Source organism: Lepus europaeus, chromosome 4, assembly GCF_033115175.1.
Source record: "Lepus europaeus isolate LE1 chromosome 4, mLepTim1.pri, whole genome shotgun sequence".
Classification (NCBI taxonomy): domain Eukaryota; kingdom Metazoa; phylum Chordata; class Mammalia; order Lagomorpha; family Leporidae; genus Lepus; species Lepus europaeus.
The window spans coordinates 137438263-137464743 of NC_084830.1; the positions used below are offsets into that span (position 1 = coordinate 137438263).

At 51.2% G+C, this 26481-nt stretch overlaps 1 protein-coding gene across 1 annotated transcript in view; it reads left to right on the plus strand.

Annotated features, from left to right (window-relative positions):
• FGF1 (fibroblast growth factor 1) overlaps positions 1 to 26481 on the plus strand; it is a 95231-nt gene that overhangs the window by 51867 nt on the left and 16883 nt on the right. Inside the window, exon 3 of the mRNA XM_062188920.1 lies at positions 23416 to 23603. Coding sequence (XP_062044904.1) covers positions 23435 to 23603 — 169 coding nt within the window. The 5' untranslated portion in view covers positions 23416 to 23434. The remainder of the gene's footprint in view (positions 1 to 23415; positions 23604 to 26481) is intronic.

A 26481-nucleotide genomic window follows, 5' to 3' on the forward strand; every position in this document is an offset into this window, starting at 1 on the left:
GCGAGGGCCGACGTCTGGGGGAGCAGAGTGCACCAGATCCAATCCCTGCTCTCTAGGAGTTGAGGATTCACTAGGGATGCCAAGCAGAGGATGCAAATAGCTATAATTGCAGGGTCTAAGGCAGTCATGCCACAAACAGCTACAGCCAACATGCACAGGATGCCAGGGGAGGAAACGAGGAATTCTGGCTTGGAAGGGTTCAGGGCAGGTTCATGACGGAGGCAGCACTGGCCCCCTAGAAGCACCTGTCCTTTAAAAAGGTTTTATCTAGGGGCTGGCACTGTGGCTCAGAAGGTTAATCCTCCACCTGCAGTGCCAGCATCCCATATGGGCGCTGGTCTGAGTCCCGGCTGCTCCTCTTCCGATCCAGCTCTCTGCTATGGCCTGGGAAAGCAGTAGAGGATGGCCCAGACACTTGGGACCCTGCACCCACATGGGAGACCCGGAAGAAGTTCCTGGCTTCTGGTTTCGGACCAGTGCAGCTCCAGCCATTGTGGCCATTTAGGGAGTGAACTAGCAGATGGAAGACCCCTCTCTCTGTCTCTCCCTTTCACTGTCTGTAACTCTCAAATAAAAAATAAAATCTTAAAAAAAAAAAAAAGCAGATTATATCTACTCTTGCACTCCCTCCTACCTCAAGTGGCAGATTATTTTGAAACACTTGCCCTTTCCGGGTTAAGCACTGGAAGAAGATTCAGCATCCTGTCGTTTCTTCCCTGTAACATGCCAACTCCTTGCTCATGAGAATCACGAAGTCTCCCCGACTCGACGAGACAGACTTAGCCGCGTGCGGCTCTGAACACATCCTGGCCCCACCTGGAAAATTCTTGCTCATCTTCAAAGGTCTCAGCCCAAATGTCACTTCGTCAGAGAGACCCCCTGAGCACACTCCGTTTCTGGCGCTGTCTCCCCGCCCAGCCACCCACTGTCTGATTTCAACAGGGAGATACGGGCATTGGCACCATTTCAGATTTTCTTACTCAGCCATTTGCTTCTTAAAAATTGTAGTGTCTTCCCTATAGGAATAGGAATAGAAAAAAAAAAAAGCAACAACTGTGTTCCCAGTGCATGATAAATCCGAGTATTTCATAAATCCTTCTTGAAGGAGGTAATGAATAATAACAGTCTAATTTAATCTCATCTCTTCCCAACTCTTGATCTCTCTGATTGGTTAATTTGTTTGGTTTTGTGGGGAGGAATCAGTGGTTTTAGGAAATACAGCAGATTAATTCTGTACTGATTTAATTCATCAAAAAATATTCATGCTTGGGTTCTGTATGGCAATTGGCAAATGAGTGTAGTCCGTGGGCGTAGTTCGTGGGAGGACCTGAGGCAGCACATGTCTTCAGCAAAACCACTGGGCTACAGAAGATGAGCTGAGTCCCCATTCTTCGCTCCCACTCTCCTTACTTTCCATATATATCTTTTACCCCCGACTTTCATTGTGGTATCATTGATAAATAAAATTATAAATATGTATTGTACTGTGGAAAGATTACTGTGACCAAGCTAATTAACATGTCCGTTAGCGCTTAGAGTTATCACTGTGTGAGGTGAGAGCATTTAAGATCTACCTCCTTGGCCATTTCCAACTGCAGAGTCATTCATTATTATAACTACAGTCGCTGGGCTGGACCATGGATCTCCAGAACCGGGACATCCTGGGTCAGTGGAACTCTGTATGCTGTGGCTGGCCCCTCCCCATTCCCACCACCCCCCGCCCCAGGCCCAGGTAACCACTGCTCTGCTATTTCTGTATGTCCGACTTCTGTGGATCCCACCTACGAATGACCTGCAATACTTGTCTTTCTGTGCCTGGCTTATGTCACATAGCCCGGTGCCACCAGGCTCACCCATGTTGTCACAAATGACAAGATGTCCTTCGTTCTAAGGCTGAAAAGTATCCTATAGTGAATACACGCCTCATTTTCCTTATCCTTCATCTGCCAGTCAACACTTAGCTATTATGAATGAGGCTGCAAAGAATATGGGAGTGCAGGTTCTTATTCAGCATACTGACTTGACTCCCCTTGGATAGATACTCAGTAGAAGAACTGCTGGATCACATGATAGTTCTGATTCGTTTGAAGAACTGCCATGCCATTTTCCATGAGGCTGTACTAACTTTCCCATTGACATTATACAGGGTTCTTTTTCCTCAATAGGCTTACCAACACTTGTTACCAACTTTTTTTCCCCTTTTTAATAACAGCTGTGCTAACAGGTGTGAGGTGACAGCTCACTGTGATTTTCATTTGCATTTCCTTGATGATTCACAACGCTGATCAATTTTTCATCATGTATCTGTTGGCTACTTGTATATCTTCTGAGAATTGCCTATTCAGGTCATTTGCCCATTTTTACTCAGGTTATTTGTTTCCTTGCTATTGAGTTTTGACTTCCTTACATATTTTGGTTATTAACCAATTATCAGATGTATGGTTTACAAATATTTTCTCCCATTCCACAAGTTGTCTCTTTACTCTGGATCATTTTCTTTGCTGTGCAGAAGCTTCTTGGTTTGATACAATCCCATGTGTCTAGTTTGCTTTTGCTGTTGTGCTTTTGGGGTCATATCCAAGAAATCCATGCCCTGAGCTTTTCGTTATCTTTTCTTCTGGCTGGTTGACAGTTTTAGGTCTTACAAGTAAGACTGATTCATTTGGAGTTAATCTTTGTATAGGGGTGAACCGCGTATTTATCAAGTGCATACTATTTGCCATCCCTGAGCTATGACAATGGGGACAAAAAGCTGAGTGAGGTAGTGGCCGGCTCTGTGACACAGTGAGTTAAGCTGCTGCCTGCAATGCTGGCATCCCATATGAGCCCCACTTTGAGTCCTGGCTGCTCCAATTCTGATCCAGCTCCCTGCTAATGTGCCTGGGAACAGATGGAAGACAGCCCGGGTGCTTGGGCCCCTGGCATCCATGTGGGTGACCTGGAGGAGTTCCTGGCTCCTGGCATTGGATTGGCTCAGCCCCAGGTGTTGTAGCTGTTTAGTGAGTCAATCAGCAGATGGAAGATCTCTGTTTCTAATTCTCCCTTTCAAATAAATGAATAAATAAATCTTTTTTGAAAGAAAGACAAAAAGCTGAGCAAGACAGGGCCTCTGCCATGATGGAGTAAGGCCAAGTAACAGCATGAGGCCCTCTGTGCGGTGAAGTCTGAGGGAGAACAGGAATGTCTGGGAGTTCAGGTAGGTGGGGCAGGGCCACGTTGGCAAAGAGAGGTGCAGGCCAAGGGCACAGCAAGTCCAAAGGCCCTGAGGTGAGGACGACCTTCGCACATCTGAGAATGGCACGTTCCTACTTTGTTCAAGGTCACTGGTGGACTCCATGCCAGCCAACGCTGGCCTTCTGGTTGTGGTCAACACCGGAGAGCCTGGAGGCAGAGGAGGTCACAAGTTATGCTCAGGACCTGACTCTGCTGGCTTTGTTCCCGGCCTGAGAATGGGCCAGAATGTGGTAGATCCTTAATGAACAGGTGCTGAGCAAATAGTGGAACCCCCACAGGTGGGCTCAGCCTTCCCCTCTGGCATCACCAAGCTTCACAGCACCCTAAGACAGAGGCATCGTGAGGGCAGGCTGGTTCCCTCCCACCCCGCCAGGTGTCCGCATGGCCCTTAGGGCTCCCAGAAATGCCAGCGTCTTGTCGAGTTTGTGAATGACAGCAGCAGGACTTGAAAGCTCAGCTCTTGAGGTCATAACCAAGCTGCCGAGGGAGGGGCCACGCTCGGCCCTGGGTGAGTCAAGGGCAGGTTGGAGACAAGCAGGACGTGGCTTGGATGCTGGGCCCACACGGCACACAGCCCAGCAGCTCGGGCTCCCCAGCATGGTGCAGGATCTGTGCCAATGCCATGATGGCTCAGAGCCCCGCATTCCCAAGGTGGCCCCATCTCAGGTGGACGCTATAAGTCCTGGTAGATTTGCAGGTGGGATTTGAAAAGCCAAGAGCAGCTCACCTCCTGGCACTCTTCACTGACGGGACGCCACCGTCTCTCTTGGAGAAGGTACTGGGCCACGGTGCACCGTGGCCAGGCAGCTATGGAGAGTGGACAGGACCTGTGGCCTAAGCCCACACCTACCACTCCATGGGCAGTCCATGCCTCTTACCTGAGCTCTCGATCAGTGTTCCTGCCTCCACCTCTCTCAATACCCCACTTGCACCCAGAGTGACATCACTGACACTCGCCTGATGACATCAGCCCCAGCCTGTAGTGGTTTCCAAAGTCCTGTAGACAAAAGCCTCCAGGGCACAGCCATGGCTTTGCCTCCTCATTTTCAGTTCCCCAAGTGAAATGCACTCACTCTCTGGACTCAGGGCCTTTGCACTGCAACCTTCCTCTCTATTCACTAATATAAATATAAATATAAATATAAATATAAATATAAATATTAATACAAATGCCCCCTCCTCCAGGAAGTCTTCCCACCTCCTAGGATCTGTAGATCACTTGTTATCGGGCTCCAATGGTGCCGTGGACTTTGCTGTTACAATACTCATTTCAGTGGAACCCCATAGATGGGGGGCTTTTCCCCATGAGAATCTGACTTCAGGAGGCCTCGTTGTGTCTGTCACACAGAAGGGTCTCCTTAAACACCTGTCTGGTGAATGAATGCGCGCTCAGATTGCGGATCGGGTGGGAACAAATGCGCGGAGGAAAACGCGAGCGTGCGACTGGCACACACCAGGGTCGCGTCGCAGCTCCGAGTCTCGGCCGTCCTCTCCCTGGAGGCCTGGCTTCCTCCCACCATGGCCGTGTTGCTGGGATCAGGCCCTTGCTCACGCTTCAGAACCACCTTCTGCCTCAGCTCTGAGGCATCTGGGCCTTTCCCTGCGCTGCCTGCGGCTCAGCACAGCAGAGCGCTGGATCGAGGAGGAGTCAGGACGGCCAGCACCTTGCTCGGGACTGCTAGGAAGGACCTGGAGCCTGCACTCCTGGCCCCGCACCCTCTGTTTTATTTTCTTCTCCCCTCCCCCCCACCCCGAGCAGCAAACAATAATTCAGTAAAGGAAATATGAGTAATGGAAAGAAAGAGAAAAAACAAACAGCAAAGTGGGCAGTGTCCTCTGGGCCGCTGCTTTAAAAGCAAACAAGGAGGGCAGACTTGGAGACATTTCAGGGAGTCTGAAAAATAACCAGGCTCACTCTTCCCTTGCAGGCTGAGCCACGCCTCTGTTCTGATGCAGGGAAAAGGGGGCCACAAACCGGGCTTCTCCCTCTGCCTTGAAGCTGTAGGACACACAGGTGCCAGCCCCGAGGCAGGGCCCTGGAATCAGTGCCCATGCTGGGAGGCACCTCCCCTGATTGCCATGCAGGTGGGCACCGCCCTGGGGAAGAAATCCTAGGATCTCACATAACATCCTTGCCTGGGGATATGAGATGCAGCACAGGGGGAGGCGCAGGGAGGGCAGGCTCAGGTCTGCTCCCGGGAATGCCCACGTCAGGTGCAGTAAAACACCATCCAGTCCACTTTCTTGGGCAGAAAAGTGAAGATGGCTGATTCCAACCTCTGGAGCAAGTAGCAGGGGACACACTCCAATCACTGTATTCATGTAGGGTGACAGTGGCTGAGCTGACCTGCGCTGAGTATAAATGACAGCCCGGGAAATGAGAAAGGTGATGACAGAAGCGACAGTGGCTGAGACTGTAGTGTGTGCCCGGTGCTTGACATGAGTTCCTTCACTTAATCCTGCCAGCCACCCTAGGAGGGATTGTTAGTATTCCCATTCTATGGATGGAAACACCAAGGTAGAGCGAAGTCACAAAGCAACTAAGTGCAGAGCTACAGTGAGTCTCCCTCAGTCCAGAGTCTCTGGTCTGAGCCACGAAGGCTCTCTGAGGATACTCAGCTCTTACCTTGCGCTGTGTATAATTAAATGAGAAAGGCATAAGAAAATCAAAAGGAAAAGTGCAAATTATATAGCTCCATGCAGCAATGAGCCATCAACGTGGGGAGCTCCTGGTGAGCCTTACCCCGTCTGGTTAATTACTCGGCAAACTCTTTGTTACAAAGAGGCATGAAAGGAAGGGCTGTAACCAAAATGACTGTTTTCCCCTCCTTGGTGGAAAGGTGGAGTCAGCAGGTTTCTAGAGAGAGCCAAGCGGGCCCAGTCCTCAGCGCCGCGCAGGACGCAGGAGCTGGAAGCTCCAGAGCCCAAAGGCAGGAGGGAGGCTGGGTGATCCCGTGAATTTCCAATGCACTTTGTGGGGAGCTTGTCACGTGCTGGGTGCCACACGGCTCCCGCCTTACGTGATGCTGTTAAACTGGATCTTCACGGCCCCTCTCTGAGTAGATACTGAGCAGATGGGGGAGGAGACGCAGGAGGCTAAGCAACTCGTCTACAGTCCCATTTCTACTCAGCGGCACAGGGTCTGAGCCACAGCAGAGTTCATGTGCAGGGTCCTGGCTGTCTTGTGTTTGATTTGATTTAATTTAATTTTAAAATATAACTCTTGGAACTATCTGTTCCCCTCAACTTAATTTAAAAAAAAAAAAAGATTCATTTTTTTATTTGAAAGGCAGAGTTACAGAGAGGCAGAGGCAGAGAGAGAAGTCTTCTATCCACTGGTTCACTCCCCAGATGGCCACAACATCTGAAGCCAGGAGCCAAGAACTTCTTCTGGGTCTCCCACATGGGTGCAGGGCCCAAGCACTTGGGCCATCTTCTACTGCTTTCCCAGGCCATAGCAGAGAGCTGGATCGGAAGTGGAGCAGCTGGGACTCAAACCGGCATCCATATGGGATGCCAGCACTGCAGGCGGTGGCCCTAGCCACTAGGCCACAGCACCAGCCCCTGCCTTGTGTTTTAAACACAAGGCAAGATACAATTTGCAGAGCTAAGAGAGCAAGAATTCTTGACTGTCTGCCCTGTTTTCCATGGCTGGGCCAAGCCTCACTGGGCCCATCTGGGAGACTAACTGGATTCTTATTTCAGCAAGTGTCCACTCTTTTCAATACATTATGATCTGTGCCAGGCTCGAGAGTCCTCCAGTGAACAAGTGGGAGTTATTTTTTTTTTTCATTCATTTGAAAGGTACAGTGACCCAGAAAGAGCTATCTTCTATCTGCTGGTTCACCCCTCAAATGCCTGCAACAGCTGAGGCTGGACCAGTTTGAAGTCAGGAGCCCAGAACTCAATCCAGGTCTCCTAGGTGGGTGGCAGGAACCCAAGTACTTGAGCCATCACCTGCTGCCTCCAACGGTTCACATTAGCAGGAAGCTGGATCGGAAGTGCAGCAGGGACTTAAACCCAGGTGCTCCAATACGAGATGTGGGAATCCCAAGCTGTATTTTAACCATTGTACCAAACATCCACGTGGTCTCCCTTTTAAGAACTTTCGAGAAGAGCATATAAAAGGGGCACACATAACACTTAGAGGGGATTCTACAAACAGGTTCTACAAACATGAACACTGCTGCACGGGTAGACAGGGAGGTCAGACCGGTTCACAAGAGGACTCTGAAACCAAAGCCCACAACTGTTAATTTCTCCTCTTCCTTGAAAAGCAGATGTGTCCACCAGGAAAGAAGCACAGAGAACTTAAGGAGCAAAAAATGGAACTTAAGCCCATACAACCTTTCTGAAAAAATTCAGTAAAAACTTCAACAACATGCATGTGATTTCCCCTGGTCAGGCATTTCCAAAAATTCCTCCTGATGAAGTAATGGGATAGTGTACAAAGATGTCCACAGCAGTTTTGTTTACAATAGCAACAAACAATAAGCAGCCTAAATGCCCAACAGTGAAGAATTCGTTGGCACAGCTTTGTATGTCCATGTGGAATACTATACAGCCATTACAAGTGGATATGTCATAGCCATACTTTCTAATTTTTCTACCATTCTCTCACATCTAAGAGTTTCTAGGTGGATGGGCATCTCTCACTCATCTATTGAACTGATATAATAGGAGGAAGGAGCTTCAAAAATTTCATGGAAAATGAGAATTATGAAAAAATTATGTGTGGATTTCAATTTTTTTTTTTGCACCACAATAAATTTATCTCTTCCCACTGTTCCATGAACTTTCTGAAGTACCCATGGAAAACTAGATCCTAAATATTCACCTTTGTTTGCTGAAGTGTGGGGCATGTGCCCTGCTGAGAGAAGAGGATTTCCCAGTGAGGCTAAGGTACAACTTTCCAAAGCACTGCACAGGAGACTTACGTCCCTTTGGGTCATTTCGGTTACTCAAGAACGCTGTGGCGTGGGCCCGTGGTGTTTTCAGGGGAACTGCTCTTCCCTCTTTGAACCAAAGGGCTCAGCAGGCAGGAAGCAGCAGCCAAGCAGAAGTCAAGGCCATGGCCTTGATAATTGTCATTATGTCTGTGTTTGCCTTCAGGACTGCCTCCTCTTTACGGGAAGCTTTTGCAGTTACGCCAGAGAGACTCAGCTTCCTTGAAATAAGGCAGTCACATTTCAGGAAAGCTGCTTGTCATTCATTTAAACAAAATGAAAAGCAAGGAGTCTGGCAGGAAGATGACGGTCGGCGCACCCGAACTGAGGTCTGAAAACAGACCTCTGGGTAGGAGAAAGCTGCCCCTTCTGGGACATCCCAGCAGCCCCACCCCGCCCCCACCCGGGCCCCAGCCTTCATTTCTGTCTGGCCATCTTATCACTTTAATATAAAAACAACGGCATGGACGTAATACATGGGCATGTTGCTCAATGATGAACCACCCAGCGGGAGGATGATCTGAGAACAGGACTCGACGTAGAGGGAGTCCAGCTAAATCCTGCTGGGAGAGAGATTGAAGGCGAAGGCTCCTGAGAGCAGATACGATTTCCCAGCAGTGTCTGGCCCGAGGAGAGAGGCCCTTCGACAGGAAGAAGGTCAAGTCCGGTCTATTTTTACAAGAGTATTTCAAGTGGTTAGAGGATTTATTTCCTGTGGTTCCCAGGAATTCTGCAGCAGGTTTTCAGGAGGATGGCAGTGATAGGGGACAGGGAGTTGATGAGTGAGAATCAATAATTATCTCTATATTTGCTTTGCTTTTTTCTATAAAAATAATCTAAGGGAAAAACACTTGCTTTAGAAGAGCAAAGTTCGTTAAAACACAGGGCAGACTGGAAGTCCCCCGGTGTGGGTCAGAGTCTTCAGGTCAAGATTTTGCAACTGAAAATCCAGTTGTTCACTCGTTCTCTCCCTCCTTTATTCACTCAACAAGTGTGTGGGCGACCCTCTGCACGCCATTGCTGGAGAGTCAGGGAGAGGGGGTGAGGAAACCCAGCTCTGTCGTCCAGGAGCTTACAGGGAGCAAGGATGCACACGGATGCACACAATTTACTATGCACGGTGGGGAGGGGAAGAGCACAGTGCGCGTGCAGGGCCACTGAACGCAGATGAGGAGCCAGCACGACCTCTGGGCAGGTGCACTGCAGCTGCCACTAAATGTGAGTAGGAGGCAGCCCGTAGGCACTGCCGGGCACTGCCACAGCAGACGTTGGATTCCAGGGAAGATGGGGTGGGCTGCAGGACACTCGCAGAGGGAGGGGGAGGGGGGAGGGGGGGAAGGACCATGCAGGGTCCTACAGGCACAGCTAAAGGTCTGGGTTTTAGTTATTTTGTGGAAGCAGGAAGCATGGAAGGCTTTAAGTGACCAATCTGATACAGGTTTTAAAAGATTCCTCTGGCTCTGAGATGGGAAGGAGCCAAGAACAAGAGAGGGGGCTACGGCAGAAGGCGAGACAGGAGCTGGCGGGGGACCAGACTGGTGTCGGCTGCGGGCTGACTGACGATAAGCACGCCGTTAGATAACCTTCATTGGAGTCAGGACTGGAACAGCAGGCCTCAGAGAAGTCAGCCAAGTCAGAGCGCCGGGACCAGGGCCAGAGGAAAAACTCAACCAAGTCGTCGAGAGAAATATGACTTTAATGCAATATTGCTCAAGAATCCAATTGAAAATGGACAAAAAAAATGTCCACGATGGACACAATATCCACTGAGAGCACAAAGATGGCATGAGGAATACTGCTGATGCTACAATGTGAGCAAAACAAGACCAGCAAGAGCCCCGAGACGGCTGTGGGTGCGGAGCGGTGCAGAGTGAAGACACGCCGTCAGCGGGCACGCACAGCAGGACCGAGCCCACTGAGGTCGGAGATGGAGGACAGGGGAGCTGGGGGCCTCCTGCGTGTCCTGACCACCTCCTGCAGGTGGAATCCCTCCAGGGTACGAAGTTTCACAGCCCAACAACCGACTCCTAGGACAGTCCCGAAAAGCAACGGCCGCCTGTTCCTTTTCTGAAAGGTCTCCAGAACAGCTTCCCACGCCAGGACGGGCTCGAGAACATGGTGCCGTGAGAGCGCCGGGGAACGTGCAGCCTGCCCCGCGGGTGTGTCCGAAGGTCCAGATTTATGGAATTCCTGAAGAGCCCCTTGCGCCTGACAAAGCCTAGGAGGAGCCAAGAACGCTGGATGCCCGACTGTCAGGAGGGGTTATGTGCAGAAAGATGGCAGCACCAAGAAGGAAAGAGAGGTCAGCCCGACAGTGCCCTGCCTGCTTGTTGCTTAACCTGCTTCCCAGGGCCAATTGCTTAAAATCCCCCCAGTCTTTGAACCTTGTCCAGCCTAATGGCTCTTTGATATCTAAAGCATGAAGGGGAGCGGTGGATGCTGAAGGATACGAATGGCTTTGAAAGGTCAGTGAGGAAAGGAAGGAAGGAGGGAGCCTGGGAGGAGCTGCAACCATGAAAGCTGGCCACGCCTGCAGCCACCTGCCAAGGCCAGTGCACCACCCCTCACTGGCAAGTGAGCGTGCTACCTGCCTGGCCCGTTTGTTTCCTGGTCAGTGTTACCTTGACCGCATGGCGCACCTCTCTGCCGGCACTGCAGACCTATCTCTTAGCTTGGCTCCTGGGATACAGGCTTTCCACTCAATCCCCAGCTCTTTCCTTCCTTGTCAAATGCTGGTCACTTCCCAGGGCCTTTGGTGATGTTTTCTTGCTCCATCTTCTGCACATGAAACACACCAACCCCACCACAACCACCACCAACAGCTGGGCTGTGTGTGGACCTGAGTGTGGAAGGCAACCACGTGGCCCCTGCACCTCGAGCACCCTCAGCAGAGAGCAGAGGGAGAATGGTGCCTTTTGGACTGGTTCACCAGGGATCAAAGAGAGGCAGCAAGTGCCAAAAAACCTCTAAAAATAGCCAAAGCCCTTAAAAAGAAAGAATGTTTAAAAAAAAAAATTTAAACGGTCCCAATGCAGCCGTGCAAAAACTGGGCCCCGGAGGGCCGATGCTGGGGCAAGCGACTGCTTTTTGCCTGCCCCTCGACTGTGACACCCACTGGGGCCCTTTGCAAACCCTGGCCCTGCCCTATTGCCTACTCCCTGCACGGTATTGGATGCCTCTGCAGGGTGTAGCACTCTCTACACGGCAGGGCCCCTATGGCCTCCTGTCCAGATTCTGAGACGTGGAGTGAGTTCCATGGGGTTTACATTCCTCTGCAGTATCCAGGCGCCTTAGAACACAAAACCCTGCTCGGGGAATGCGGACTATTCTTCCAGAGACACCTGGATATCATCTGTCTGGCAAAAATGTGAGTTTTTCTCTCTCTCTCTCTTTTGCTTCTTAATCCTTTGAGTGAGCCAGGGCCCCTTGGCGATGAAGCCTCTGACCAGAGAGGCGACACAAGAGACGGCTGTCTGGGAACCGACACTGTGATTCTGGGCTCAGCTGTGGCTTTGCTTTGCTGAGCTGTTCGGCCTGTCTCTGTCACAGCTCTCTCGGATAGAAAGGGGAGTCCATGTAGCCCACGGGACTGCGGAATAGCAGAGGCAAAACCACACAGCACCTAGCGTGGGGTCTACGCAGCCGCCCCCGACACACGCTTGGTTACTACCGTGAAACCCTCAGTTCTGCAACAAGGGAGACTCGGCCCACCAGCACCAAGCCCTGATGAAGCACTGTAGCAAAGCCCGGCCTGTTCCAGCTCTCAGGCCATGCAGGGTGCTCCCAGGCCTTGCTCTGTTCCTTCCTCGTGGCCCTGTGACCACGAGGTCTGGACCCTTCACAGCCGCACGTCACAGACGAGGTGACCGGGGATCACCTAAGTGACTATCCTGGTCACATGAGGCCTTAAGGACCCAATGGAAACCACAGTACAGGCCTGATTCGCGGGCTGTGGGGGACCCATCCCCCATTTCCCATGGCGTTTCTAACTCCAGCTCAAGTAGGATGCTCCACCACATTCCTAGAGGTCTCTGGCCTCACTGGGAACCTTCATCAGCACTGGCCAATGACCGCTATGACAAGGGCCAAGCCGGGCTCATCCGATGCTGGGTCACCTTGTGTGACAATCAAGCATGGATGGTGGCCACCAGTGTGGAGACGCACAGCTGCTCAGGGGAAGAACTCGTAACGGTTCCCATGCCATGAGACAACTGTCCTCCTCGGGACATTGTCAAAGCAGCCTGCGAGTTCCAGAGGAACCACAGGGTGAGAAGGACGGAGCAGCCGAGGCGGGCAGTTGGCCGAGTGGTGAAGTCACCACTTGGGAGGCTCACACCCCAGCAGGCAGTGCCTGGGTTCAAGTTCTCGTCCTGCTCCTACCTCCTGCTAAGTGTACCCTGCAGGGCAGCAGGTGAAGGCTCAGGAAATTGGTCTCTGCCACCCATGTGGGGGACCTGGTGGGAGTTCCCAGCTCCCAGCTTTGACCTGGCCCAGCCATGGCCATCTTGGGTATTTGGGGAGTGACCTAGAGGATGGAAGCACACACTCTCTCTCTCCCTGCTTCTCAAATAAAATTTAAAAATCTTTTCTTTAGAGAGAGAGAGAAAGAGAGAGAGAGAGAGAAAGAGAGAGAGAGAGAGAGAGAAGCTGAAGGGGCTCTGGATCCAAGGGGCAATTTTTTTGTCTTTTTCATATTTCTTCAGCCATTAAAACCATGGAATAAGGAGTCAGCACACTCTGGCTTCAGATCTCAGCTCTGATGTGTCTTTAGCTGAATGAGCTTACACAAGTTCTTTAAGCTCTGTGATCCCTGGTGTCCAAGCTGAAAAGAGGGGACTAAAATACCATGCCTCAAGTTTGGGGCAGCTTCCTTTTTTTTTATTAGACAGGTAGAGTTATAGACAGTGAGAGAGAGAGACAGAGAGAAAAGTCTTCCCTTCATTGGTTCACTCCCCAGATGGCTGCCACAGCCGGCGCTGCGCCGATCTGAAGCCAGGAGCCAGGTGCTTCTTCCTGGTCTCCCATGTGGGTGCAGGGGCCCAAGCACCTGGGTGATCCTCCACTGCACTCCCGGGCCACAGCAGAGAGCTGGACTGGAAGAGGAGCAACCGGGACTAGAACCCGCACCCCCATAGGAGGCCAGCACCGCAGGCGGAGGACTAACCAAGTGAGCCACGGTGCCAGCCAGCAGCTTCCTTTTTCTGTGAGTTCAGCTTGGGGACACCAAAGCAGAACAGGCGGCTGCACAGAAAGCATTGCTCTATTCATTTACCTTGGCGCTCTCCTACACACACACACACACAGCCTTTCTAATAGAAGTGATTAGAATTGTGTGTGTGTGTGTGCGCCATGCTTAGGATCACACCTGGAACACAGTAGTGCGCAAGAAAGGGTCAGTATCTTATCACTTGTGGAAATATTTACTATTTATGAGTATGTCCAGAGCAGACTACAGGAGGACATAGGGTAAAGCAAGCCCTCGGCATTTTGAAATGAAATAAGAAACACATAGTGCAGAAGACTGACTTTGGAGAACGTAATTGTTCTAAGTCAAGAGGGAAGAAAAATAAAGACCCAGCAAAGAAACCATGTTCTTGTGAGCTGGAAGGCTGGCGGACTTTGAGAAAGGAAGGTCCTAGCTGTGCCTGTTCTGGAGACTGTAACACGTGCGACAGATTTAAAGGACTGCTGGAGACACCACTACGACAGGGTTCCAGGGAGGGTTGCGAGGGCTGCAGGAGTCCCTGCAGAATCACTTGGCATTTGGTTCGAAGCCCTGGCGCTTTAATGCATCGGTCTGCAGGACGGATGTTTCCGTTGAAGACGTGTGCAGATCTTCAGGATGGCTCAGAGCCTGCGGGAAGCTCTGGACCAGGGCGCCCCATTCAAGTTCAGACAGAGCCGAGGCCAGCAGAGCAGGCTGCTGTGCCAGACAGCACTCTGGCTTTCCTCTCTGCAAGGATGCTGTTTTGTCCAAGCTCAGAAACGAATTCCTCAGCTCTAATCAGATGATGCCCTGGGGAGGGAAGCGTGTTGGGGCTGCACAAGCCAGACGACAGAGAATGAAAGACTCGGAATCAAGGGAAGAAATTAAGGAGACTGGCTGGACCCCTGGGGACGGGTGTGTGTGTCTGCCTCCTCTTCAATGAGGAGTGTGAGAGCGAAGACTGGGACTAAGCTGTCTGGTGGCCATCAGCAGCCTCTGCACCCCGCCAGCCGCACATGGTTCAAGCACCTCTGCCCTTCTCACCTGAAGCAGGGTGCTTAGAGTCTGGTGTGGCCCGATGTCACCTCCAGACGGGCAGAAACTGAGTCCTAACCCAGTCCAGTCTCTTACCCGAAGGCCTTAGGCGAGCTACATTTCAGAATCAGGAATCCTGAAGATTTTTAGAAAGGTTTCCATTGGAGTCTGGGACACCAGTCCAGACTCAAACATGAAGGTAAGTCTGCTCCTGCTAGGTTATATAAACACTAACACGAAGTGGGATGAAGTCTTGGAATAGTCTCAGGACTCTGGGTCAATTTTGCCACCATCTGAGTTAGGAAAGAACTTCCAGTGTCAGACCTGTTTGCACTTCAGAATCCTGGGTTAGGGATTCCAGACCTTGCTTTCCATTTCCTTTTCTTTTCGAGATTTCCAGGTCATCTGCAGCATTGCATGAGGGGCAGGCACTGAGCAGAGGTTGTTGAAGCCTGGGACAGGTTATTCTCAGTGACTTGGGGTCAGTACCTCAGCAAATAAGAGAGCATCCTTACAATAAGTGATGATGGAAAAAAATCAACCCGTCCCGAGAAATGGCATTTTTCAAGTGCTGCTAAAATACTACCATATGTTAGAAATCATGTCTGTTGAATTTTAAACCAGCCACACAGCTGACTGGCAAAACTAACAACAGGGAACACGCACGGCGATAACCAAGCTAGTGTGTACTGAACGTCTGTAAGTCTTCAGAGGCGGGTGCAGTGGGTTCCAAGGGTCAGCATGCAAAACCCAGAGACCATGCTGTAGTGACTGTCAGTGAGCGCCATGTCACAGACTGGGAAAGTGATGCCATGGGAGAATGGGTAATATGCCAGTGAGGACCCACCAGTATCCAAACCCAAGTCTGGCGATGTGCTTGTAAACCAGTTAGAGGACATGAGTGTGTGTGTGTGTGTGTGCAAACATGCACATGTATGTGTATGGGGGGGTGGAAAAGGAAAGCAGGGAGCAAGGGAGGGAAATAACCCTGATTTATAACACCTGCCGAATTCTCTAGAATAAATACTCTCACCAGGGTTGTTCAAACTCCTAGCCAAATCCTTAAATATTCATTACTTGGCTTTCATGAACTTGTAAAAGCCATCTCCTGAACACCATTGTCAAGTGCATCCCACACCCGAGTCCTGAGGTTCTTGTCAACCCTGGAAAATGAACTTGAGCTCGTGGCACACAACTGGCGTGGGTGCAGCACGCTCATCGGCTCACCCAGGGCAGTCAGGCATGGTCACTCTGCTGCCCCAGACCTGCTACAGGCCACTGAGGCTGGAGTAGGGAAACAGAGACCAGGGACACATCGTCCTCCTTTCTCCAGGCAAACCTTCCTCCATCAGACCTCCATCAGAAGGCATGAGGTGGGTCCCTGCCAGCCCAGCACACCCTGGCAGGAATAACAAGAGCTGCAATCTTTTCACAGATTGGTGGGGTAAGGAGGTCAGGCTTAAGATGGAAGGGTTGATCCCTTCCCTTCTGAGCTCCTTCACAGCCCTAGTTTCCCTTGAAGAAGTAAGGGAACATTTGCTGTAAATGGGAACAGGGCTCAGGATTGCTTTAACACAGGGGAGGGCATTCCATGCTAATACCAGCCCAATTTAAATACACGTCGGCCTTTGGTTTAGCTTCTCTGTCTATACCTGCAGGTCTCCTGACAGCATACTTCCACTGGAGGTTCCTAAGAATGGGCTGGCCTGGTATTCAATCACAAGCATGTACAAGACCAGCTGTAGGTACATGCCAAGTGTTGGATACAGAACAAAAAACCAAATAATTCCTATCCCAGGGCCTCAGAGACCATCAAGAAGCTTGGTTCAATTATATCCATTCACTCATTCAACAAGTATTTATCGAGTGCCCATTAGGTGCCGGGCTTTGTGCCAGACACTGGGCACCACGGTGAGCAGGGCAGACTGGCTTGTACTCTGAATGGAGCTGATGTTCTGGAGAGACATTAACTACACAGTCACGAGAATGAATGTGTCATTAAAAACTGAAGTCAAAGCCCGGAAGCAATTTTAATTGGTCCTATGAGAACTGGGTGCAACTTGACACCATTCAGGGAAGTCAGGAAAGACTGTCTTATGGAACTGACAATTGAGCTAAGATTTGAAAAAAACAAAACAAAACAAACAAACAAACCAAAAAAAACAGTAGTTACCTAGATGAGCAGAGTAGAGAGCAAAGAGGAGGAGTGCTCCAGACGGAGGGGACAGCATGGGCAAAGGTCCCAGGGTTGGGGGAGCACAGTGGTGTGTCCAGGAACCGGAAGGCTGGTTCACACAGAGAGAGATCCAAGAGGAGGCAGGAGAGGAAGTGAGGACTGGATCATGTCCCAGAGCCCCGCAGGCCATACCAAGGCTTTGATCCTTCAAGCAGAGCAATGGAAATCACAGGGCATACAGACTGCAGCTCCCCCAGTAACCAGTGTGCTGTTGAGGAAGCACACGGGAATCGGCACATTGAAGCCACTGTGTGGTGCAGAGGAAGAGCAGGGAGCTTAGGGCTGGGCTTGGAACCGAACAAGACCCTCTGGAGGAGGAACTATCTGAGCTGAATTTCTGAAGGGTGAGCATGATTTAGCCAGGCCATGGTGGGAGGGGGGAGGAAAGACCGAGCAGCTGGGTGATATTTGGGGTAAGGCCTAGGAGCATGAGGGAGTGGTGTGGGGTGGTGGTGGTGATGGGGCAACTACACAAGAGAAAAAGCAACAGGGTTAGGCAGGGACCAGATGGTGAGAGGCTCTCAGGTCAGGTAGGAGTCTGGGAGCTACTAACCCAGTCAAAGATCTTTAGCAGGCAGCCATCATCGGACCTGGGAGTTAGGAAGGTCACTAGCAGCAAGAATGGAAGTGGATGGAAAGTGAGCAGTGCTGGAGACGAGAGCCCACTGCTCCCTCCCACAACCGCCCAGGTGAGCGGAGGTCTCGGGTCAGCAGGAGAGCAGCAGCAGTGAGGATGGAGAAGAGATGCCTGGGAGACATGAAATGGGGAAACTGGACAGGCTGTTCTTACCAGCTGGATGGCCAGCAGTGACACCTCTGCCCAGTGGATAGTCTGAGACTAGTTCTTCTATTTGGACTGAGTCCTGCCTTATGATCTGGTACACAGTCATGCTTAGACATATCCTATGTGTCTGTGAGAAGAATGGTGTTCACCTGTTACATGCATGGTTCTCTTACCTGAGTACGATTCTCTTAAGCAGGTGACCATTGCATTTGGATCTTCTCCATCCATGTTATGTGGATGATTGCTCTATCAATTATTTCAAAAATGTATGAAAATCTCCCACCATGCTTATGGATTTCTCAACTTCCTTTGTATATCTGTCAATTTTGCATATATATATATGTTATCATATATATATATATATATATACACACATTGAGGCCATGCCATGAGGTATACACAGGTTTGAATTTTAAATTATTCCACTTACCATTATCCTTTGATCCATTTTTTTCCATAATCGTTCTTTCTGCCTTAGACCTATTTTTTTTCTGATATTAATATAGCTACATTGGGGCCAGTGTTGTGACATAGGGGATTAAGCCACAGCTTATGATGCCAGCATCCCATATTGGGGTGCTGGTTGAAGTCACGGCTGCCCCACTTCCAATTCAGCTTCCTGCTAATGTGTCTTGGAAGGCGGCAGAAGATGGTCCAAGTACTTGGGTCCCTGGTACTCATGTGGGAGACCAGGATGGAAGTTCTGGCTCCTGGCTTCTGCCTGGCCCAGTCCTGGCTGTTGCAGCCATTTGGGTAGTGTAGCACCAGATGGAAGATCTCTCTCTCTCCTCTTTTCATCTCTCCCTCTTTGTTTTTTGTTCTACCTTTCAAATACATACATACATGCATACACAAATCTTTTTTAAAAATATAGCCCCATCAACTTTTTACTAACAGTTCCTTGGTATCTAGTTTTCAATATTTTACTTTATTTTTTATTTATTTCTTTACTTCAATCCACTTGAAAGGCAGAGAGACAGAGAGATTTTTCTATCCACTGTTTCACTCCTCAAATGCCTGCAATAGCCGGGGCTGGACCACCCTGAAGTCAGGGGCCTGAAAACCAAATTGGGTTGTGTGGGAGGCAGGTATCCAACTACTTAAGCTATCGCCTCCTGCTGGCCAGTGTGTGACCAGTAGAAGCTGGAATCAGAAGTGGAGCTGGGACTCAAACCCAGGCACTCTGACATAGGATGTGAGCATCCTGAGCAGCAGCCAAGCATTGCGCTAAATCTCCAATTTTATGTTTAACCCTTCCATATCCCTTTAACGTCTCTTTTAATCACAGCATAGGTAGATTTTTAAAAATCCAATAGCTAATAAATTTAGCCCATTTACATTTATTGCGTGATTATATTTTATAAATATATTTGGCTTTACTTCTGGCTCCTAATCCTCTTTTTATCAATTTTTAAATTTTTATTCTTTTCTCTTTTTCTATGTTCTTTGGAGTAGGTACAGTTTCACTTATTTCATTTTGTTCCTTTGTCCCCAGTAGTTTTTTTGTTGAAATTAGTACATTCTACTTCTCTTAACTACCCTTAACTACTCTGTAATTACCCTTAACATTTAATACACATTATTTGACTTAACAAAACATAAACTTAATGAATATCTCTGAGAAGGAGTTAAGGCTTTTGGATGATGTTGTTCATAGAGACAGACAGTAAGGACTATGAACCTATTTGGAACCAAAGCCGAGTTCTGTTTTGTGTTTGCTGGAGTGGAGGGCACATCCAATTATGACTTGAACAGATACTTACACATCTATCTACTTTGATGGCTTTATACACTTTGCAAAGAGAACTTCTTTGTGAGTATTCTGCATTGTGACAGTGCAGAAGTCAAAACAGTGACAGAAGTCAAAAGCAAACCAAAATAATCAATGTCAGTGTTTGCCTTCCCTTGGTGTTAGAACCATGTCCCCTCCCCCTCCACACCCAACTTAGTCACCAGGGCCAAACAGAGCACAATGTCTCCTGGAAATAGCAGGCTTCACAAACAAAACTTCAGTAACTCTTGATAGCTGGGAACTGGGTCTGAAATGCTGACCAGGATGCACTTGTACAAAAACAATGCCCTACCTGGCCTCGTCCGTCTCCTCTGATATGGGGAGAGGCTTGGCTCATCTCTGCTAAACAGAGGAGGGAATGATAAAAACTATTTTTCACAGCAATTCAAAAAGTATTTTAGCTTAAGCCCTTAATCACAGCTGACCTGGACTACACCAGACTTCAACTAGTGAACATAATCAGCCCCTCAGACCTCCTGCAGGTAAGGTTCCATTTTTACACTTTCCAAGTGCTACTGTAAATACTGTGCCCACTGAACCCTTCAGACAGCCCTGAGCCGTGGCAGGGTGGGGAGTGCTGGAGAAAATACTTGGATGGAGTAGATGACACGCTTGGGTTCCAGAGCCAGTCGGTGACAGCTACTGGCGCTGTGCTGGGACTGCTCACCACCCCACACTGAGTGGTGACTGCTGTGTCCCTGGGAGAGGCTATAGACTCAGCATTCTGTTCCTGCAGCAGAGCCACAGCCACAAAGTATGTCAGCCTCAACAAGGCTGTTCCGGCAGGTGTGGTGTGCCTCTCACTGTGGTGTCAGTGATAAACCAAGGAAATCATCTGGCTTTCCTAACATCTCGCCAGTGCACCACATCTCCAGGGACTGTGCTTGGTGCACAGTGATGACATGGAGTCCACGAGGCTCGCTCTTCATCTCTGAACACACACAGATAATCCCCTCCCCTGATGGCCAATAAAAAGAAAACAGGAATGAGAAGCAGAGCTCATAAATTTCCATTATGCTTAATGCCTGATTTCCCTGAGTTAATGGATTCATTTATTACAGCAATCTGTGTAAATCCCCAAAGGCCTCCTAAGGTGGCTGCCTCATAGTTTTTCTATGTCACACACTTCCTTGATTCTTCTCCTTGAACAACGAATGGGTTGTCAGGGAGCCATGCAGTCAGTGTTCAGCGACCAACCACTGCTCAAGCTATAGGCAAACTGTAAATAACGTTAACAACAAGGCTTTGGAGGCTCCCAGGGATTCCTTCAGCAACAAAAAGCAATTTCATTTTTTGGATGTTTCAGCTGATTCATAAATCCAGCTGTCATGGTCTCCTGACTCCATGCTGAGTCCAGACTGCTTGTCAGGAGTCGACATGTGTCCTTCAGATACGATCCGAGCTGGACAGCTTAGAGAGCCATCCAGAGTCAGAGCAGCCACTCCAGGACTGCCCATCTCACTCACGGGAACAGAGAGACTGCAAGGTTGCAACCTTGTGTAACCACGGGTTGCACTGTGATCAGGAGGGAGGGGACCTCGGAGGACCTGCTAGGCCCTGGCCGAGGTCATTTTGTCCGTGAGAGCTCTGCAGGGATGAAGTCGAGGCTGTGAGACTAGCACACACGTGTGGGTGTGAGCGTCTGTAGGATCCTCAGCCAGACCTGGCACCTGCAGCCTCAGGTGGGCTTGCGTGCATCTGTTCCTCTTTGTCTCAGTAGAAGGGAAGCAAGAATGCAAGCGGATGGAGCCAGATTCATGCCCATCACTTTCAGAACAACTCAAGGGAGACTCCTGGTGAGGGCTGGATCTAGCAGGAGGGCTATCCTCCCACAATCGGGGATTGGAGAGAACGGGGACCTCCATGGGAGAAGTCCTGGAGACCACAAGAGACAAAATTTTGCCCATCAAAGACTGACAGTGCAAATGACTAGCTGTACGGTTCAATGGCAACCACCAGCATTACTGGCTCCTGTACTGATGTAAGTACATAACTTAGGAAGCACACGAGAAAAAGATAACCGGAAGGAACAGAGCATCATCTCGTAGTTGAGAATGGTTATGTGCCAGTAGAAAGGTGATGGGAGGGCTGGTTTGCTCTAAATCAGAAAGGGGTCCTGAAAGGAGTGAGAGTGAGATCAAGTGGCTGGGGAGAGACACAGGGAGAGACAACAAGAGAGATGGCGGTGGGCAGAGAGCTGTGAAAGCCCAATGAAGAAAGAGAAGGGTTTGGGAGAGGCGGCAAGGACTGGGAGGGAGATGCAATGTGCTGTGCCCGGTCGAATCTTGTCCTTACAGTGAAACTGACACAAACGAGAGTCATTTTCTGTCTGTTACTGTGTTCTGTGAAAAGAAGTGGACCGAGTTTCACTGGATAAGAACGTGGAGAGAATATTTGGGAAGGTGTCTGTGAAATTCTCTCTGGGGGGTCCTTGGAGGAACCTCAATCAGTACCTGAAACTAGGGCCAGTGACGGGGTCCCTGGTGGCTGCAGATGGGGAAAAAATGCACCCAAAACATTACAATGCCAGGACAGGGAGAATGAATGGAGGCTTCCAACACGGACCCTAATTCCCAGTCATCAGCATGAGTGGTCTTACGCGGCGCCTTGATTCATGATGGAATTGCTTTCAGCGAGAGCAGCTCCCCAAGGCTGTTAAGGGATGGATGAATGCAGGGAGACCGGGTTGTCTGCCACGAGGCTCCCAGTGCCGGCTGGGTAGGTTTCTCTGGGTGAGCTTCTCCTGCTGGGAGACTGGCATGGGGCCAAAGGAGAGGTTGCCAGTGGACCTGAATAACTGAATCAATGGCAAGTTAATGGGGGCAGATGTCCGTGCCGAGCAATGGGTCAAAACCCCACTCCTGGTAAAAACATTGCAGGGCATGTGAAGGCACTTAACTCTTCCACGTGAGGAACGGCAAGTGGGGGCCTTGTGTTCACAGAGGCCCCCGGAGGCTCGGTTCCGCCACCTTCCAGCTGCTGACCTGGAGCAAGCCACTCGGCATGCCTAAGCTGCGTTTTCCTTTCCTGAGAAATGAGCAGTAGTGTCCGCCTCAAAGCGTTATGGGGAAGTGAGCGTGAGTTGACTTGGTGCCCAGAACACGTTGCCTGATGACGCTCACGGCTGCAGTCACAAGACCGCTAGGGAATTACGGACAATCAGCACCTGCATTTCCAAGGTGATGCTTCCACGTCGCTCTCCCGGTCTCTATTTGGTCTCTCTGCTTGACATTCTTTGTAACCACTAGCGGGCAAGGATGTGCTTTAAAATTCTGTCACTCATTAGCTTTGTTTTTTAATCCGCAGGGATGTAATGGATACATTTTATATAAATACTGTAAATTTGTATATAGTGGGTGCATACAAGGTTAGAGGCTTATAATAGAGAATTCGGTGGTTTCTATGTTTGAAGTATGTCTACTATGGGTAAGTAATTGCGATGACGAAGGCCCATGTGCAGGGACAGACCTGCCTTCCCCCCACAGCAGGAGGACGTGGGAAAGCTGAGAAGCGCGCAGCCACCAGGCGCAGCCTGCAGGCTGCTTGGCCTCAGAGCATTCCCTTGGCACAGCGTCCGTCCTTTTAAAGTCCCACTGCATCCACCCTCACGCCCTCTTCCTTCCAGCAAACCCAGAAAGTTTCCTTTGCATACAAACATCTTGCCGGCCCTCTTGTGTCCCCGTGGGGCCTCCTCTGCCTTTGCTCACAGGCCCCCAGGTGGCCAGGCCGCCCGCGCTGCCCGCTGCACCCGGGCCGTGCACACCCAGCCCCGGCAGTGTGAGGGTGGATGGCAGGGCCTCGGCCCGGCCCCTCCGCTCTTTGTGGGTTTTAGCCAGACCTGGGGTGTTATTTTAGTGCAACTGCAGTGTTTAATTTGAGGATGTGTGTGGACCAGAAGGAGGGACCAAAACATGATTTTTCCCCCCCTTTCAGCCAAATGATTAAATTTGAAGTTCTAAAAAACGCACAGCTGGGTCCAAAGCTGCATCCAATTGGGAAGAGAGAAGTGCCCCTGAAAACCCCTCCCTCGCCAGGGCCCATCATAGCCCCGCCGCCGGCGGCCTCCTCCCTGGCAACACCTGGGCAGTCTGCTTGCCCCCAGCCCAGCGGCCGCTGCCGCCCTGCCGCGCACCGCGTGCCTGTGCTGGAGGATCAGCGCACAGATCTTCTCCTTTCTTACAGTGCCGAGCGCCCCGCCGCCATGGCTGAGGGGGAGGTCACCACCTTCACAGCACTGACCGAGAAGTTCAACCTGCCTGCAGGGAACTACAAGTTGCCCAAACTCCTCTACTGCAGCAACGGGGGCCACTTCCTGAGGATCCTGCCGGACGGCACTGTGGACGGCACAAGGGACAGGAGCGACCAGCACAGTAAGTGCCCGGCTCAGTTGCACCTGCTCCCCTGCCTGGGGTCCTCCTTGGTCAGGGACAGGAGGACCTCTAGGTCCTGTTCGGGCAGGACACACACAGAGGTGGTGGTGGCATAAATGTGTCAAGGCTGGGTTTGGGACGCTACCGCTCACCTAAGGGCGTCCAATTTCAAATTTGGAAAAGGACTCTGCTGACCTAACGCAGCTGGCTGCCGGCGCCCAGCCGCTGTGCGTTTCCCCAGGTTGCTGTAGCTGCCCCCCTCCCCCGAGCTGCTTCCTGACAGGCAGGGGGCAGTAAAATCCCACACCAAGCCGCGGGCTTGATGTCCAGTTCACTGGACCCAGTGTACATGTAGCCTTGCACGTCGGAAGCCAGGCAGCCCTCCCTCTGCATGCATGCAGCAGATGTAGCTGCGGTCCCCGGGAGGAGTAAGTCATTCTCCAGACCCCGTGGAAACAGGAGAGCAGCAGCAACAGGAGCCGGAGGCAGAGCGCCTCGCCCAGGCTGCGCTGGCGGCCAGCTCCCGGGCAACACCAGTGAGGGAAGGTCAGGCTTGGGAGGGAAGTATCCTCTTGACATTGAAAGACACAGCTCTCTTCCTTGCACCTGGGGACTTCCAGGGTGGGTGTGGATGCTGAAAATCGGGTGTCTGGATCCTGGGTACCATGAGGGCACTGGATGTTGTAGAGAAGCCAAAAGCCAGAGCTGCTGGCTGCTTAGAGACTCAGCACCTCAAGAGTCAACCGCGCTGCAAATCAGGAGAAGGAAAGTGTGGGTGGGATCCGGCTGAGCAGAGGCAGCAGGCAGCTCCCGCGGGACTGGCTTCACGTGGAACGCTAAGTGCTGCCTTAGGCGGAAGGTGTATAGACCAGAGCCTCTTAATTATACATGCACCGTGCACCAACGGCTGCAGGCTTTCAACACAAAAGACCACTCCAGCGATGCCCACTGTACCCGTACAAGCACAGGCAACCGGGATGGATACCAGGGAGCACCAGCCCCTCCTTGGCACCGCGGTGAGGCGCAGGAGAGGCTGTGGCCGGGCTGGCAGCTGCAGGGGTCTGGGTTTGGGGCTTTGTCTGAATGTCTCATCTTCCAACGGGCCTGCTGAATGCCTGAGGTTCTGGAAAGAGGTCCCTGCTAAACACACACAAAAGGGAGGTTTGCTGCAAATAAGCAGATGCGCATTGTGGTGCGCCGTGTTAGGTGGGGTGCAGAAGTCATGTGACCTGCAGCCGCCCCAACAACGTAAGGGGGGCATGCGCTCAAGTCTCTGGATTTTAAGTGTTTCCAGGAAGCCTCTGGTCCTCAGGCTCTCTGGTCCTCAGAGCCCCGGAGGAAAGAAAAGCTTCGTGATGTGCTCTTCGGGGTTCAGCTGGCTCTTTTGGGAAACTGAATTCCGAGGTCACGGCAGGCTGCAAGGCTGGAGTCCTGCACACGTGGTGCAGGATTTCATGGCTGCCATTCCACCGTCAGCACTCGGGACCGGTCTCTGGGTATTTAACACTGGGGCAATCCCGAGGCCTGCTGGGGGTCAGGCCGAGTAACCCTGACACTCCAGGAGCCCCGGGAATGCAGTGCAGCATTGCCATGGGGGGCGGGTGGAGGTGTGCAGGCGCTGCATCCTGCTCGGGCTCGCTGCTTGGCTGAGTGAACGTGGGCAAACGCTGGAAGCTTCCCGGCCTGGATTTTCTCACTCACAGAGCAGCAGTATCACTGGGCTCACGGCTTTCTAGAGAGGATTAAATGAGATGCTACTGCGGGGATTTCTGGCCAAGGGCGTGGCCCAGAGGAACAGCTCATCCCACCTGGCTGACGTCGCTGCTGTCACCACCGAGAGGCCACATACTGAGGCCAGCACGTGGACACACAGGATGCCATTGAGGATCTTCTGCCCGCCCTTCTTCTAGAAAGCTCCTTCAGGGACGGTCAAGGCTTTGTTTGCGGCGTCTCTGCCAACACTCAGAGTAGTGTCACTGATTGATGTGCTGACCAAGGACTGGGGCCGTGGAAGGCTGAAATCAGAGCGAGCGGGCGCGGACGGCGGAACTCCGGGCCCGCCAACGCCAGGAGAAGCTGGCATTCCCGCACTTCACAGAGTCGGGGCGCGTGGAGTCCGAAGCTGGGGCTCACAGTGTGCCTGCTGCTTCTTCCCCTCTCTGCATAAGGGGCTCTGCAGAAGCGGTGTCAAGTGCCCAAGCCCGGAGGCTCCTCCCAGCATCCCCTCCTGCCCAGAAATGTCCACATCTGCCGGGTCCCAACCATCTAAGCCTGGGGGAATCTTTTCATCTCTTGAGCCTGTTTCCTCTTCTGTGGGGTGGGAATAACATCACTGCCCTGTGTGCTTAGGAAGCTCAAAGACAGCAGGAGCTGAATTGAGAGGCCTCCTGGGCACGGCCCTAGATGGGGCTCTGTCGCCCTCTTCTGTCCAGTGGCAGTACTGCTGCAGGCCTCAGGAAATCCAACAATTACCGCCTGAGCCCCGGACACGGATGAACGAGATACTCCCTGGGTAACTGTGACAGACTCAGTGTGACAAGGGGGTGTTCCTATTTCTTGATGATCAGTCGGAGCATGGCTGGGGACTGGCGGCAAATGGCAGATGGAGAGTCACACCTAAAAACCAAATACTGTAAAAGATCTACATGCATCCCGCAGACAGCACTGCACGCCTGGGAGCTCAGCAAGGCACAAGGAACAACAGTGCCAGCTTCTCTTTGTCTCCAGCCACGTGATCTTCCCTGGGCAGAGCTGGGAAGTTTTCAAAATGTGTCTTCTTCCTACCCCTAGGAGAATCCTGGTTAGGATGCTCGTGTGTGGCCCATGCAGATCCAGAGCTGGGTGCAGGGTCCCCACTGGCCAGTCTTTCTGCCTGGAC